Here is a 17536-nt window from a genome sequence, read left to right as displayed (position 1 = left end):
TTTTCAAGTTAGGTGGGGTGAGTTTGGGAGCTACTGATACAAGGGACTTTAATAAAAGTAGTAAGCTGCCCAATACCTTACGACGGGAAAATGACAGATGATAATTCAAGCATTACAAATAAACAATTCATAATACAGATTGTGGATAATATGCATAGGGCTAAATTTTACTCTTGAGTAGACCCATTAAAATGAACACCTTAAGTTGGTCATGTCTTTCGATTTCAGTGGGCCTACTCTGAGTAGGACTAATATGGGTGACAACCTGCTATCACGAATTATTTGAGACAGATCTCTCTCTCTCTCTCTCTCTCTCTCTCTCTCACACACACACACACACATATATGTATATGAATACAAACAACTTCCCATATGTGCATGCTGTACAGTGGTTTCTCGGGTTAAGTACTTAATTTGTTCCGGAGGTCCGTTTTTAACCTGAATCTGTTCTTAACCTGAAGCAGCACTTTAGCTAATGGGGCCTCCTGCTGCCGCCACGCAATTTCTGTTCTCATCCTGAAGCAAAGTTCTTAACCCGAGGTACTATTTCTGGGTTAGCGGTGTATGTAACCTGAAGCGTATGTAACCTGAAGCGTCTGTAACCCGAGGTACCACTGTATTTGTGCGGGAACATGCACACATGCAATTCTGGGAACTCAGAAGTGGATCCCGGAAATGGGGAGCATCCTGGAGAGTCCTCCTGACTTGCAGGGAGACCCTCCCCAGAGCCTGGAGAGGACATTCTCTTCAAGCTTTGAGGAGGGTCTCCTCGTGAGCAGGATGCCTCCCCGCCTAGCAGCTGACGTGCAGGGTAGTGAAGCAGCAGCCACTTCCCTGCACCTCAGCTGTGCAAGCTCTGCTGCCCCTCCGGCTTGCACATGTGAGCTGGATGGACAGCAGAGCTTGCACAGCTGATGGGCACGGAAGCTTCTGTAATAAAATTAGTCCCTAAGCCATGCCAATCAGAAAAAAAACATCAAATCACATCTTACGCACCTGTGGGGGTTTTTTATAGCAATAAAAATGTGATCTTTTATGTGTCTACCCAGAAATAAGCCCCGTTGAGTTCAAAGGGACTCTTTCCCTGGTATATTAATGTAGAATTGTAGACTCAAGTTCTGAAAACCACCCATGTTTTAACTGCTGTTGTGATACACAAATGTTGCCCAGTGCAGGGGATTTATTTTGGTAATTTGATGGTATGTGACAGGCTTTCTGCATATGCTTAGTGGACATTGCATCTGTTTTGGAGGTGAACTTGAGCTCAAATGAAGAGTGTCCCAACAGGGAGATAATCTCACCTGAGAGGCGATGGCACGTAATCCCTTTTTGCAAAGGAAAATTCCCAACGGCCACATTCATTTTTCTTCCTCCCTTTTCCCTCCAGCTCTGCAGTCTTTCATCCGGTCGTATGCAACCTACCCAGCCAGCCTCAAGCACATCTTCCACGTCAAATCTCTCCATCTGGGCCACGTGGCAAAGAGCTTTGGGCTCCGGGACGCCCCTAAGAATCTCAGTGCCACCTCTGCCTTCCCAAAGCAAGCAAAGAACCAGAAGCAGAAAAGGTAAAGGCTTTGCTTTCCAACTCAGTGTGCGGGTTTGACATTGGAATAATGGGAAACCGGTGGCCTTCCAGATTCGCATCAGCCCTTGTAGCTAACATGACGAGCCGCCGGGGAGAATGGAAGCTGAAACGCAGGAGCCTGTGGAGGGTCACAGTCTCCTCCATTCCAAATTGAAGCAGCAACATTGCCTACTGCATACAGCAAATGGAGGGATGCCTCTGTTTAGAAGAGACAATCCTTCAGGAAAAAGGGGGGATACCTCTTCTTCGATTTGGGGTGAGGAACCTGCAGCCCCTCTAGATGCGGCTGGACTGGTACAGTCCTAACTGTACCAGCTAGCATGGCCCAATGGCCAGGGGAGAATAGGAGCTTGGAGTTCAATATATTCTAGAGATTCCCCAGTTCTGCTTTAACCTGTAGAGCCATAGGGTGGCCTGGGCAAGACCCTTCCCCGTTCCAGCTGTTCCTCCTCTCAATACAGCAATGTACATCTACCCAAAGGAAGCCTTTCTGTGTTAACACTTGTTTTGTGTGCTTGCATACGGCATGATTGGTGCATGAGCAGAAAGGACCCCACACTCAATGCCAGACTCATGCACTCCTCTCTTCCACCACCAGGAGGAGGTCTTTGCCAGAGTTAGGAGTTCAGGAAGCTGCCTCATACTGAGTCAGACCATTGGTCCATCTAGCTCTGTATTGTCTACCAGGGGTAGCCCTAAGTGTGGTGCTCTTCAGCAGTTTTGGATGTCAGCACCCATCAGCCCCCAGCCAAGATGTCCAATGGTCCAGAGTGATGTGTCTGCCTCTCCTTGACCTGCTGCCTGTCAGTGTCATTGGGTCACCTCAGACTCTGCCATCCAGTGGATAAAATCCTAAATAACTTAGGCCAAAAATATCTTAGGGACTGCCTCCTTCCATACAGACCCTCTTGGGTGCTGACATTGGCAGAGGGGACGCTCTTGGTAGTTACACCACCAAGTTGTGACGGGTGGCAGCCAAGGAGAGGGCCTTGCTTGTCTGTAACAGACCCTAAGCTGTGGAACTCACTCTGCAAAGGGGTGAGTCTGGCTTCTTCACTCTACAGGCGAATGCTGAAGATAAATCTCTTTACCCTGAGACACCTGCGATCTGCCTTTTCAGGGCCCTGCCATTCCTGTGACCGTAATCTGTTTTAAACTTTTGAATCCTGAATTTTAAAGTGTTGCAGCCTGCCCTGGAACCTGCTGTTTGTCATCATCATCATCATCATTTTAGAGTGTGAGGAAATGCAGTCTTTCTGCACCTTTCTGAATCCTCCCCACTTTGCCAACACGTTTATTTATTCCCAATCCATGAATGCTCTCCTCTTTTAGCGTTCCTGTTTAGATAAGAGAGCCTATCAGATTGCTCTTTTTTAAAAAATATTCAACTGTGGGGTGTTATTTTCAAGTGGTCTTTTCTTTTTCTAAATCATGCTTTTTAATCCATGCATATATACTGCTCTCTAAACCACCTTTGCTTTAATTCAAAGAAAACCATGGTAAGAAACAACTCCCAAACTACTTTCTTCCTCTTCCTCCTCCTCCTCCTCCTCCTCCTCCTCCTCCTCCTCTTCTTCTTCTTCTTCTTCTTCTTCTTCTTCTTCTCTTCCTTCACCTTCTTTCAATTTCTTCCCTTTCTCTTTCTTTGCTGTTTCATTCTTGTCCTTTTCTCCCAAGCCCGCCTCCCTTTTTGCAAATATCTGTGTTGCTTTTCTCAGTTTTTCCTTTTATTTCTTTCCTTGGGTCCCTCTCTTTTTTTGTATATACTCCATTGCTGAAAAATTGTTTCAAAAAAACAACAACGCTCCAATCTGCGCAAAGCGTCGGCTGTTCAATTATAAAGCCCCCCTTAATCCATGTCACGATTTGCTGGGGCCGCTGACATCTTTAGCTCGGGCCATCCGAGAAGCAAAATTAAAGAAACGAAGTATGTTTTTTTTGGGGGGTGCAGAAGGACTGGGTGGGGGACGGGACCCACAGAGCAGTTGTTGGGAGGGGATTCAGGACGAACCACATTGTCCCTGCCTTTTTTCTCCCTGCGGACTGCTTCTGCTCACCCTCACCAGCAGATGGGCAGCAGGACAGGAATGCCCCAGCGAGCAGGGGATTTAACGGAGCTTTATTTAGCTAAGAATAGCCTGATTAGCTGATAAAGAGCATGTAAGATGGTATGGGGCAGGCTTTGATGTCTCCTTAGCCCAGCAGGGAACGGGGTGATGACTGACACCAGCAGTCTCACTGGATTACAGCAGGTGGGGACAATGTCTCCCTCTGTTCCTGAGATGTTGTTTCTCTGTTAAAGCTATCCCCCCCCACACTTCTTTTCCAGAGGTTGCGTGTTAGGGGGCCCTTTCCATCCCTCCCAGTTGTGGGGGGGCGGGGAGAAAAGCTTGCATTGCCATTTCCACAAACTTAGCAGAGAGCAAAAACTGGACAGCAGCTGGGGAGCCATCAGGAGAGATGGGGGGGTGATTAATGTTTCCAACCAACCCCCTTCCTGATCTAAAGAGAGCCAGTGGGTGGCATCTTAGAACAAAGAGACCCACCAAGTTCAGATCCCTATAACCAGTGCTATTTTTCTAGAAAAAGAGATGCCGGAACTCACCCTGAACGCCTGCCTCGTTCTCTTAGAATGGCAATGACACCCACCCGAGAGGTGCCGGGACAGAGTGAGTTTCTGGCCAAAAAGAAAGCCATGCCTGTTATACTCCCCTGATCTGCCTATCCTACCTCACAGGGTGGCTGTGAAGATTAAAGGTGGGAGAAGCAACTCAACATTCCTGAGCTGTTTGGGCAAAGAGCAGGATAAAAATTAGGAGTAGGGTTATTAAGCCCCATCCCCCTTCTCCAAGCTGCTGTTTCATCCCACTGGGAGAGACATTCATGGAAGTACTGTCATTCTCCCTACAGGAATATAGTACGGTGGTACCTCAGGTTAAGTACTTAATTCGTTCCGAAGGTCCGTTCTTAACCTGAAACTGTTCTTAACCTGAAGCACCACTTTAGCCAATGGGGCCTCCCACTGCCACTGTGCCGCCGGAGCACAATTTCTGTTCTCATCCTGAAGCAAAGTTCTTAACCCGAGGTAATATTTCTGGGTTAGCTTAGTCTGTAACCTGAAGCGTATGTAACCCGAGGTACCACTGTAGATTCATGAGGGGTGTGTACTTTTGATCAGAGGTGTTTCCAGATTGATCTTTTTAGTGCTTTCGCTAGGGCTCAGTACATTTATTTTCTTAAAAAAAAAAAAAAAAAAACAGGTTAAAACATGAATAGCAATGGGTCTTATGGATTATGGAATTATATCCAGTCTTATTTTATTCAAAGTAGACCCACTGAAATTAATGTACATAAGATGGTCGTGCCAATCAGTTTCAAGGGGTGTACTCTTGAGGAGGGCTTACATTAGATCTATTCCTTTGCTTTGGGGTACAGATAGGTAGCCGTGTTGGTCTGCCATAGTCAAAACAAAATAAAAAAAATTCCTTCCAGTAGCACCTTAAAGACCAACTAAGTTAGTTCTTGGTATGAGCTTTCGTGTGCATGCACACTTCTTCAGATTGCTTTGGGGGTGAGGGCGCTGGGCTGCTTAAAAAGATATGCAGCATGATTTATATACCACTTAACCAACAAAACCCTCCAAGCAGTTTAAGTAAAACAAAGCTTTTAATCCTGATGAATTTTGCCTCTGACCACACCCTTCCTTGGAATGCACCCCCTGAAACGTTGATTGGTTGATTAATACAGCCCTGACATTGCAGGTGGTTCCACACCCCTGACCACACCCCTGACCCCGCCTCTCTGCCTGTCACTGTCAGAATACCAGGTACTGATAGATCCACCTCATACATTTGAAGCACATCCAGTGTGCATTTAAGGCACATTATTTCCCCCAGAGGATCCTGGGAACTGTAGTTTAAGAATGCTATGAATTGTATTCTGTGGTCGGACTGCAGTTCCCAGGATTCTTTGGGGGAAGCTATGCACTTTAAACATATGATGTGGATCTGGTTGTGTCACCTGTTAAGTATTATGGAACTATGCTTCCCCTTCCACCCCATGAGTAGATTTTCATTTTTTAATTCATATTAAAGTAGATGCAGGTTTTATCAGTCTGATAAAATGTCAAGGGGTAAGAAACAGAGAATTACAGCTGTAAATGTTTAAGTTAAGAAAACCTGAGGGAAGTTAAATATAAAAATGGAATGAAGGATTGCTAAAAAATTGGAAACAAGGGTGCAGTGAAGGGGAGGTATGGGGAAGTCATGTGTTGTTTGTGAATGTTTTTTTGTGTGTTTTTGTTTATGAAAATTAATAAAAATTATTAATAATGGTATCTGAAGAAGTGTGCATGCACACGAAAGCTCATACCAAGAACTGACTTAGTTGGTCTTTAAGGTGCTACTGGAAGGAATTTGTTTTGTTTTGAATAAAAAATATTTTAAAAAAAATAAAGTAGATGCAGGTTTTAATTGAATTGTTAATAGATAGACAGTCTAAGACTTGTGATTAATTGATCTAAAATTTCTTTTAAGTGGGTAACAGTACCATTATTTTAAAAAGAATTTCTGGAGGGTATAATTCGAAGCTGAAAGGTCTGGTTAAAAAAAAACCCTGTTGCCTGCTGTTTTCGTTATTTTTACAGGATTTTATATTCTGAAACTTTTGCTGCTTTGCATAATTTATTCTGGCTTGCCTAGGCACAGGGTGGGGGTGGGGAGAGAAACTAGTCAGAGGCATGAAACCCCACACTCTGAAAACATATTCAGTCCCCCTATCTAGCTGACTATATATCCCAGCTTCCCATATCTCCCTACATATTGCTCACAGGTTTGGAAGGATGCCTAATTTATTTTATTATTTAGGTACTTTCTTATACCAGGAACTTTCTATCTTCTACCTAAAATACACAAACCAGGAAATCCAGGACGCCCCATCATTTCAGGTATTGGCACTATTACAGTGGGTGTCTCCGGTTATATGGACTCTGTTCTGAAACCATATGCCATCAGTGCTCCCAGCTGTGTACGTGACACCACAGATTTTCTGAGGAAAATACAATCTTTAAATAATCTTCCTAACAATACTATACTAGCTACTATGGATGTGGAATCTCTGTATACCAACATCCCACACAACGATGGTTTACAAGCTATAAGGAACACCATTTCAGATAAAACCACAGCGGACTTTGCTACCAAACTCTGCCAATTTGTCCTTACCCACAACAACTTCAAATTCGGTGATGACCTGTTCCTTCAGATCAGCGGCACAGCAATGGGCACCCGCATGGCCCCACAGTATGCCAACATCTTCATGGCAGATTTAGAACAACGTTTCCTAAACTCCTACCCACTCAAACCTCTCTTGTACCTGCGATACATTGACGATATTTTTATCATCTGGACACATGGTCAACAGACCCTGGACACCTTCCACCAGAAATTCAATGATTTTCACCCCACAATCAACCTAACAATGAATCAATCTATGCAAGAAATACATTTTTTGGACACTACTATAAAAATACAGGATGGGCGCATAGACACCACCTTATACCATAAACCAACTGACCGACAAACATATCTACATGCCTCTAGCTACCATCCCAAACATACCAAACAGTCCATTGTATATAGCCAGGCACTACGTTACAGCCGCATCTGTTCCAATTCTACAGACAGAGACTCTCACCTAAGAGATCTACAGCAAACCTTTTTAGAACTAAAATACCCAGCAGATGAAGTTAGACAACAGATCAACAGAGCCAGACTGATACCCAGAGAGAACTTGCTGCAAGACAGACCCAAAAAAGAAAATAACAGAACACCTCTAGTCATCACATACAGCTCCCAAGTTAAAACAGTACAACGCATCATCAGAGATCTACAACCTCTCCTGGACAGTGACAGTTCTCTTTCTCAAGCTCTGGGAGGAAGACCTTTCATTGCCTACAGACAGCCACCCAATCTTAAACAACTCCTAACCCACAATAATACTACAACCAGACTTAACACGGACACTGGCACCAGAGCCTGCAATAAACCCAGATGCCAACTTTGCTGCCACATACACCCGGACAACACCATTACTGGCCCCAACAACATCACACATACCATCTCGGGACTATTTAATTGCTCATCGTCTAACATTGTGTATGCCATCAAATGCCAACAGTGTCCTTCAGCTCTCTATATTGGACAAACAGGCCAAACCTTACGCCAAAGGATAAACGGACATAAATCTGACATCAGGAATCACAAGACAGAGAAACCAGTAGGAGAACACTTCAATCTCCCAGGACATTCTATACAAGATCTCAAAGTAGCTGTTCTATTACAAAGGAATTTCAGAAATAGACTGGAAAGAGAAGCTGCTGAATTGCAACTTATTACCAAACTTAAAACCATGGAGAGACCTGGTCTGAACAAATACATTGGATTCTTATCTCATTATACATGACAAAGCCATTTTTCACCTTCTCACCCCTTGCTTTTTCCTGTAAGACCTATTGCAGTCGTTAAGAGTCGTCAACAGGCTCATCACAGCTATCTGCCAATCACCCATTCCCACCACCCTTCTGAGTAATACCCCTCCCCACCTTCTCACTATATAGAAGGGTCTGGTGACTTCTGTTTCAGTGTATCTGAAGAAGTGTGCATGCACACGAAAGCTCATACCTAGAACTAACATAGTTGGTCTTTAAGGTGCTACTGGAAGGAATTTTTTTATTTTGTTTTGACTTTAGGTAATTTTATTTATTCATTCATTCAGCCAGTCATAAAATTTTAATACTGCTTAATATAATAAGTCTCTATGCGGTTTGCATAAAAATATACCCAATAACATTTAGTAAAAAATCCTAAAAACTAGATTAAAAAACAGAGCAAAGTTCTACATCACTCTCTCACACACAAATAATGAATAGTTTGGCCTCCGTAAGGACTAGAAACTTGCTCAGTTTTTATTATTTTTAATTGTTTTAATGAAAGCAGATATTCTTCAGAAGCTGCATCCTGCACCCAAAACCATATTCTGTGGTGTTGGTGTTGGTGTCTGCACAGGTAAGCCTGTGTGGAGTTGGCACAGCTGTGGAATGTGTAATTTTTCTGCCTGTGTTAAGAATCAATACCTCAGAAAGGCATGATCCGTGTAGTACAGAGTCCATTTCTATATCTGAAATCTGGCCCTTAAATTTTGCCTGATTATTCTTATTTTTAAAAAAGAAGAAATATGTCCAAGACTAGGCATATTCTACAAGTACAAAAACAGTGGTTTGTCTCCAGTTAACATACTCAGAGTAGACCCATTAAAGTTAATGAGCCTAAGTCAGCCATGTCTATTAATTTCAACCAGTCTACACTGAGTATAACTAACACTCTATACAACTCAATATTTCTTCTCAAATTGTTTTTTTCAAAACAAAACAAAACAAAACAAAACCAACAACTATGGGTTTATAGTCCTTCAGCTTGCATGATCGAAATGAGAGCAGGCCTCAAATTTTAGCTTTTGCAGATTACTCCCTATTGCCCCCAATACAGAACGATCAGGTCTAATTAAACGCAAGTCACACACAGCCTCTTCTGCATTGCTTTTTGAGTAATGAGAGAGAAGTTGGCCCTTGTCGGGGACAAACATGTGGAAGAGGGTTGTGAGAGAGAAAGAGAAGTACATTGCATGAGCAGACCTAACATCCTAACGCTCTTTGAACTTTTCTCTTTGGCCAGATTTTTTTTTGGGGGTGGGGGAGGCCGGCACAGCCCCCTTAGAGGACGGGCTCTCTCAGGCAAAGAAGTCCTCCCAGGCCAAGCTGCAGCTGCAGAGCTTTCTCCCTGCAAAGCGATCTCCTCGTCGTCAGATTGGAGTCCTTTTTCAGCTGCCAATTTCCTTGTGGCATTTGCTGCTTCCTTAATATCACTTAATTAGTGGCAGGGAAAGCTTGGAGCCTGGCCCAGGGAGGAATTTGGGGCGTTTTTTCCCTCCTCTGGATGGTGCTCTGCTGCGGAAATAAATAGAGTCCGGCGGGTGGGGGGAGCTATGAGAGTAGAGAAGAGTTGGGCCAAGTGCAAGATCAAGAATGGGGTTCGTTTTGCAAGGGAGAGGCTGGTATCATGGAGGGAGAGGGCTATCAATGGCTACCAACCACGGTAGCTATGCTGTTCCCCCACAGTTGGGGGCAGCAATGCTTCTGAATGCCAATTGCTGGAAACTGCTTAAGGAGAAAGTGTTCTTGTGCTGGGGGTCCTACTTGTTGGTTTCCCACAGGCTTGTAGTTAGCCACTATAAGAACAGGATCCTGAACTAGATGGGCCATTGGCCTGGTCCATCAGGCTCTTCTCATGTTCTTACGATATAAGAGACTTGATGGGTAGTTTGAGACAGAGGTGTAGTTAGGGGGGCGAACATGGTGCCACACTGCATGGGGCAACACTTACCGCGGGGCCTGCAGCGCATGCAAGCCACACGTCTCTCCTGGGAGTGACACAGTGGCTTCGGTGCCTGCAGGCTCTGCCATGCCCAAAAGCTCAGCTCCTTGGAGGCTCTGTGGCATGCCCCGCCCCCGAGTGCAGGGTGCATGCCACCCGAGGCGGCCGAGCGGCTAGCTACACCGCTGAGCCTCAGTAGGGGACCCACAGCTCTTTTTCATCAGCGCATTGCTTCCTGCCTAAACGTTCTGCTTCATATTTCCCCCTTTCTTCACCCTTTTCAACCTGGATGAGGAATCTGCAGGTGTCTACATCATGGGCAGTCCAAATTTTCAGTCCCAAAACTCCCACCATCATCCTTGACTGTTGGCCTGGGGCTGAAGGGATATGGAGTACAACACCAGGATTCGGCCACAGGTTCCCTATGTAATGTTCTCAACTCTATTTCCATTATTTTTTTCCCTAGACTGCACCTCTGCTTGTGCCCTTCAGATGTTGTTGGATTCCAACTCCAGTCAGCCCCCAAACCCTGCCAAAGAGCATGGCCAGTAGCCGGGGATTATGGGTGCTGGAGTTCAGCATGGGCCTCTGAGGCCAGGCGGTCCCAGTTCAGGAGTGGCCTAAACTGGGCATAAACACTCCTATTTACAGAAGTCACAAGACTCCAGCGACAAGATGTAATCTAGGAGCACACCCAGACCATACAGTTTCCCCCCTTCAAAACATTGCACAGCCCCTTAGAGCATACCTGGGCGTTGACCAGGTTGGCCCTCACCAAGGGCCCAGGCCCAGGGTGTGTGTGGGAAAAATGTGCTTCTTCACCCTGGCTCGGAGTGGCTAGGAGCCCACTTTCCCACCCGTGCACTCCCTGCGCTGCTCTGGGCAGCCAACATGTCCTTGCCAAGGCGCAGTGGATGGGAAGGGGATGCACTGATACAGCTCCTTGTGAAGGGCGCATGGGAGCCTAAGTATGTCTCTGCTTCTGAGAACACGTTCTTCATCTAATTCCCAGAGTCACAAAACACCCTCCAACCGTACGGCATCAGGTTTGTGAGGAAACAGACTCTCAGGCCAAGTTTGGCTCATGGGCCAGAGGTTCCCCACCCCTGACCCTAGGAAAGGGTTGCAGATTGCAGCATTACTGGACCTTTTGCCCTGCAGGCTTCCCCTTTCGCCTCCACCAGTGTGTTGATGCTGTGTCCTGATTTGATGAGATCATAGTTTTTTTAAAAAAAGAATCTTTCCGAGATATGCCTTTCAGCATCAGCCAGCGTTGCCATGTAGTGGAGACATCTGCTAGGTTGTCTGAAGGAGCATATCTCAGTTGATAGATGCTATGCCCCACTCCTACACTGCTGCCACCAACCCTCCCCATAAGACACTCCCACCCCCACCCCCCCTTCATAGCACACATCAGCCACAGATGGCTCATTTGACTCAGTGGGTAGAAAAGCAGGTGTTCAGATAGCATTAAGCCAGAGGTATCCAAGCCTCATTGCTTGGCACTGCCAGCCACCGGATGGGGCAAGCAGTGAGGAACCTCCGTCAAATGGATTGACGGCATGATCCGTGTTGAAAACAGTCCCTGATAAATGGCGGCCTCTTCTCCAGAGACGCACCACGGGTCCAAGAGGGGCGAGTGTCACCACTGTGATGAGTTTTTGGCAATTCAGGGCTGGCTGTGTTGCATGTGCATCAGCAAAAAGAGCGTTTGAGCCCACCACAGGGCTGTTGTCTCTTCCCACCCTTATTTGGGCAGTCTGTTTTTGTTTTGTTTTTAAAGCCATTCTCTTGCATTCAGTAGCTAATATCTGCCAAAGTAGTGTACAAAACTACATTTAAAGACCATCAGTAGTATGTGATGTTAGACTTAGAGCAGACCCATCAACTAACCTGGGTAAGTTAATTTCAGTAGATCTACTCTGGGTAGAATTTAACTTGAATGCAACCCTGTAAATCCACGTAAAAATAAATGACAACTCGAAAGCATCAGAATTAATATCCCAGCCAACTCAAAAGCTACTTGGGAAATAATGGTCTTGACCTGCCTTTTGATAGGACAGCAGAGAGGGAAGGGAAGGTCATTCAGGCCTCCTGGGGGAGTTCCAAAGCAAGAGGGGATGCAACTGAAAAGACCCTGCAGCCTGCTGAGGGTCTCACTCTAAAATCTGCCAGGAAGAGATTGCAGTGGTGTATGTTTATTTATTACATTTACATCCCAGCTTTCCTCCAAGGAGCTCAAGGTGGCATGCAAGGTTCTCTCTCACCCCATTTCATCCTCACAACAACCCTGTGAGGTACGTTAGACCTTGGGTCTTTTTACCCAGCAAGTTTCATGGCTAAGCAGGGATTCAGATCCTGGTTTCCTGGGTCCTAGCCCAACACCCTAACCACTGGCTTTCATGCATGTTGCCTCCATCTTCTCCCCAAAACAAGCATGTGGGGTAGGCTGAGGCAGGTGTAGCACCCATGCCTGCCATTCCTGGACAATAGCCAAGACCCCTCTCTAAACCTATTTAAAGAAAATTCAGCTAGGCACTCCATGCAAGATCTGACTTCCCATTTTCATATCGCACCCTCTCCTCAATGTGGTGCTGCTCCACAGTACAGATGGAGGAACAACTGGTCCTCCAGATGTTGTTGGACTCCCAGCTCCCATCAGCCCTAGCATCCAGCATGGCCAACAGTTGGGGATGATGGGATATGTAGTCCAGCAACACCTTGAGGCAGCACTTTGGCTGTCCCTTCTTCTCTTCATCACTGGAAGAACAGTTGTTCTAGGGAGGCAAAAATATTGGTCCTGCCATTTTGAGAAAGCTGAAAAATCCATTTTACATTGTTTGTTGTTGTTGTATTTGTATACTCGTGTTTCTTCCAAGATGGAATCAAGGCAGCTTCCAACATTTAAAAACATCACTATGAAATGCAAAGTGATAAAAAGAAACTAGTTAATAACAATAGCACATTTAGAGCCCGCCATTCAAACCCACTTTGCCCCGACCGTAGCCCAATGACCAGCATCGCCTGCACCTTGGTTTTCAAAGGCTCATCTGGACAGGAAGGTCTTTGCCTGCCAGCAGAAGGAAAGCAAAGAGGCAGCCAGTTTGACCTCTCTTGTGACGGAATCCTACAATATAGGATGTGCTCCAAACCCAAGTCCCTCTTATAACAGTTCCTGAACAAGAGAGCTCTTTTTTAAAACATGAGAGTTGAGCGAAGATATGAAATGTCTCCATGGTTCAGCTGTGCTTTGCTTTTTCCTCATGTATGACCTCTGTTCTCTTTCACCTGCACACCTGTTGTGCATTCACACCTCAAGGGTGTCTGCAATAAGGCTTGCTTTTGAAAGAGGGAGCTGTATCTTACCATCTCTTTTGAGAGAGAGAGAGAGAGAGAGAGAGAGAGATTAGGATTCTGTTGACCTTAAGTGTATGACTACTCAGGAGATGGATTTTCAAGGTAAGAACTCAAGGAAGGAGACTCAGCCAGTGGAGTCCAATCCGTCAGGATGTATGGAGCTCTTTTCCCTGCACCAACCTTATTCCAACCTTGGCCGTCTCCCTACCTGGAGATTCTGGGGATTGAATCTGGGACTTTCTGCTTGCAAAGCATGTGTTCTGTCACCACATTATTGTTCTACATCTAAAAATAAAGTAATGTTCCAGCCTTCATGATTCTGGGATCTTCTGCATGCACTGCCAAAGTCCTGATCTTCCCCCATCCCCACAACTGCTATTTAATTTTAGAAAAACAAACAAACTTGGATATGTTAATCAAGTAATGAATGGCACATCTTGTTTGGCCCAAAATTCCACTAAGTTTGGTGAGAATTTCTTCAAAGTAGGAACGTTGAGTGCACACTAAAAATTTAAAATCCAACAGTATCTCCTTGTAAAACCAAATCCTTTAAAAACAGTTTTCTCCTTCCTTATCTCTCTCCTTTCTTTTGCCTAGGCGTGAGTTTCTTCTCAAGAAAACTCGGGGCAAGTGCCGTCTGGCTGAAATCTTGCAGTCTGAATACTCGAGTGGCTTGGACATGGTTGCATCTAAGGTCAAGAGGAAGAAAAAGCTGGCCAGCCTGGGAACTGAAAGATGAGCCAGAAATTCTCAGCCTCTCCCAAGACAGCTGAGAGGTAGCTGCAATCTGGGAGTATCACCAAAAATTGAGGTGCTTCTTCCCCCGCAACCCCTTTTTCAAAGCCTGCTCCAGGGGAAGGGAAAGCAAAATTCAGAACAGCATTGTCCTGTATGAAATTTAAGGTGTGCTGGTTGTAACAGCTTCTAACCAAAACTTTCTTTTTTGGGGAGTGGGGTTATGAATGCAGGGTGGAGCCTGCAACCCCTGAAACAGTGGGAATGGTGAAAGCGGTAGCCCTTCTAATTATACTCATTGTAATTTTTTAATATATTTACCTTACATGAGCTGCCTTAGGAAGAACTTTATTCTTGAAGGATGCTGTAGAAATATATTGAATGAATGAATAAATGGAAAAGTGTGTGCGCGCACACACATATGTGTAAACCTCTTTGACTTCATCAGTCTGCTTTACAAAGGATGGATGGCAGACTCCAGCTCCTATCAGCTCCAACCAGCATAGGCCAATGGTTCCCCATTCATTGTACAAAGATAAGGGTTGCACCCATTGCTCTGCCCATGCCCATTACAGTGGAACGTCTGAACTTACGAACTTAATTCGTTCTGGAGGTCCGTTCTTAACCTGAAACTGTTCTTAACCTGAGGCACCACTTTACTTAATGGGGCCTCTCACTGCTGCTGTGCGATTTCTGTTCTCATCCTGGAGCAAAGTTCTTAACCCAAGGTACTACTTCCGGGTTAGTGGAGTCTGTAACCTGAAGTGTTTGTAACCTGAGGTGTTTGTAACCTGAGGTACCACTGTACTGGTATGCCACAAGGGGAGTGTGGTCTTCTGGCAGTGGAAACCTTTCCATGCCGCTGTTTATAGAGCTTGAAAAGATGAGGAAAAACCATCAAAAGTATCAGAGGGCTGAAGGATGTTTATTTATCAGAAGGATGGGCTGTCCAACTGTGACACAGAGTGCCTTGAAGATGGTGGGCTCTTCTTGGCTAGAGGTTTTTCAGCAGAGACTGTGACACACACACCCCGCCCCAGTCAGGGTACTGTAGCCAGTCATACAGAGATACACCATGAAGCCTCCTCAGAGGACAGATTGTTCTTTGCATCTTTGAGGGTGATTTGAGTGATTCAGGTATACAGATACACAACAGAACTGTCCTAGCAGAGGCAAGTTAAAGGGCCTTATACTGAGTCAGACCATTAGCCCACCCAGTTCAGCATTGTCTACACTGACTGGCAGTGGCTTTCCAGGATGTTACACGCAAAGCAGAATCTTCACCACTGAGCTAGGGGCTTCTCCAAGAACAGTGAGTTAAACAGAGATGCAACTGACAGCATCCTCCATGTGCTTGCTTTTGTGTTTCCATGATTTTTCAAATCCATTTATTTCTTGTGGCTCAATAGTTCTGGAATTTCTGTCCCATGTTATTTGCAACTGTCCTGTTAGCCTCCAAACTCTTTATCACAGGACATGTGTTCATCCAATGCTATTTGCTACATATCTACACAGAAATAGTAAGTCCCATTGAGCGTTTCAGCCTTAGACTATTTTATCAATTCCTATTACCTTCAAGTTCATATTTTGATTTACACCAGCAGCTTTGGTCTGTAACCTTTTTTTTCTAGGGTTGTATGCTTTCACCTACTATATTTCAAATTGATTTCTTTTTTTTTAATCCCTTTGCCGAAGTGAAACCTTTCAACTCATTTCCAAATGTGTCTTGGCGAGGACAAATTTCAATCTTGCCATTTTCCTGTCGTGTTAGAAAGGGTTGTCGTTCATTAACGTGCGAGATGGCATCGGCTGGGAGCTACAAGGGCAATTAAATAGCACAGAACGTCTTTGATTTGCATTTCTGGGCTGTGTAAATGTAAGGAAGGCCGTTGCTGGATTATTCTCTCTCTCTCTGTCTCTCTCTCTCAATGAAAAGCGCAAGTTGTTCCTTTGATAGATTTTTAATATGATTTTAAAAGAGTTTTGTTTGGCCTCATTCTTAGGCAATGAGATTAATTTAAAGCACTTATCCCCTGGGTTTAAGTCAATCCATGTAGGCCTTTGGACAGAGGGCTTCTTTTAGGGGAGGGGGGACTTTGTTTGCAATGCCTCTGAAAGAGACTCTTTTCCCACTTTATTAACCCCAGAGCTGGGGACAATCCCCTCCTCCGCCCTCTCACACCCTTCTTATACACATACACACTCACACACAGAAAAAGAAACCCTAGGGATTTACCAAATTCAGCCCCTGACCTGGGCTTCTGGGCTTCCTTTCTCATGTAAAATCAACACCTTTCAAAAGGGAGATGTTTGACTTAATGAGCTGCTTCTGCTTCCTTGATGTTTTGTGGGGTTTTTTAAAAAAACAAAAAAAGGCAAGAATTCACCAAGTAGAGCACCAGAAAACTCCATTCTTAAAAGAAAAAACTGACAGGGGAACTTTTAATGGTAATCTAAGGCTGCATATGCACCATGTATTTGAAACACCATTATACCATTTTAAACAGGCATTACTTTCCTCCCCCCCCAAACCCCTGGGAACAGTAGTTTATTCAGAGTGCTGAGAATTGTTAGGAAACCCCTTACTTCTCACACAGCTACAGTTCCCAATATTCCCTGGGAAGAGGCATTGGTTGTTAAACCGTTCTGGGAACTGTAGTTCTGTGGGGAATAAGAATCTCCTAACAACTCTCATTTTGAGCTCCTTGGATGGAAGCTGGGATAGAAATGTCATAATAATAACAACAAATAATTATAACTAATTATATATTTCATATGAGATCAGTTTTTCCAATATAATTTCAATAACAATCTCATTAAAACAATGCCAGTTTTATCCAATTAATACAATTATTAATACTGATTATTTAAATACTAAATTATACAGTTTAGTTAAAGTGGGGCCCCTCATGTGTTAGATTTGATGGCTTCCTTCCTTAATTATAACTAATTATAATTAGTTCAGGGGGTGGCACTGCCTGTTAGCTTCTTCCAGTCAGTCTAAGTTTCGCTGTTGCAGAACTTTGCAAGGAGGAGGAGGGTGGGCATAAAACTTGAATGAGTTGCCTCTGCCTGCCATTGGCTCTGGCTCTGCCTACAATTGGTCTCCTTGCCTTCTGCCTCACCAGTCCCAAGGGCCACCAGCCACCACCAACACTCCACACCTGTTGCAGGCCCCATTTTGTATTCTTATACAAAACAGATAGGCAAAGTCATGGAAGATGGGCCAGGCAACAGTTGTTTGCAGCAGCAGTTAAATGGAACATTCATATGCAGAGACTGTCTACCTGAGACCCCTGAATTCTCAGGAATAAGCCATGGGAGGTGTTTTGTTCTGTGAGCAACCAGATACATCTTGTCTGGCTGCAACAGGAGAAAGGCTGGGCTTCATTTTAAATTAAGTTATCCATTGATTTTATTATTCTTTTAC

At 44.7% G+C, this 17536-nt stretch overlaps 1 protein-coding gene and 1 long non-coding RNA gene across 3 annotated transcripts in view; both read left to right on the top strand.

Annotated features, from left to right (window-relative positions):
• The window catches only part of DDX31 (DEAD-box helicase 31), a 67373-nt gene extending 52872 nt beyond the window's left edge, over positions 1-14501 (top strand). For both annotated transcript variants that reach the window (XM_081847030.1, XM_081847029.1), the window contains exons 19-20: positions 1388-1565; positions 13969-14501. In XM_081847030.1, coding sequence (XP_081703156.1) covers positions 1388-1565; positions 13969-14110 — 320 coding nt within the window. In that variant the 3' untranslated portion in view covers positions 14111-14501. The remainder of the gene's footprint in view (positions 1-1387; positions 1566-13968) is intronic.
• Positions 5389-10075, top strand: LOC309333657. Its single transcript, XR_014152648.1, has 3 exons — positions 5389-5688; positions 6051-6450; positions 8334-10075. It is a non-coding gene; the product is annotated as an uncharacterized lncRNA (long non-coding RNA).
• Positions 14502-17536: the final 3035 nt, after the last annotated feature.

This window comes from Podarcis erhardii, assembly GCF_964252035.2.
Source record: "Podarcis erhardii genome assembly, chromosome: Z".
Taxonomy (NCBI): domain Eukaryota; kingdom Metazoa; phylum Chordata; class Lepidosauria; order Squamata; family Lacertidae; genus Podarcis; species Podarcis erhardii.
This window is presented reverse-complemented; position numbering and strand designations above follow the sequence as displayed.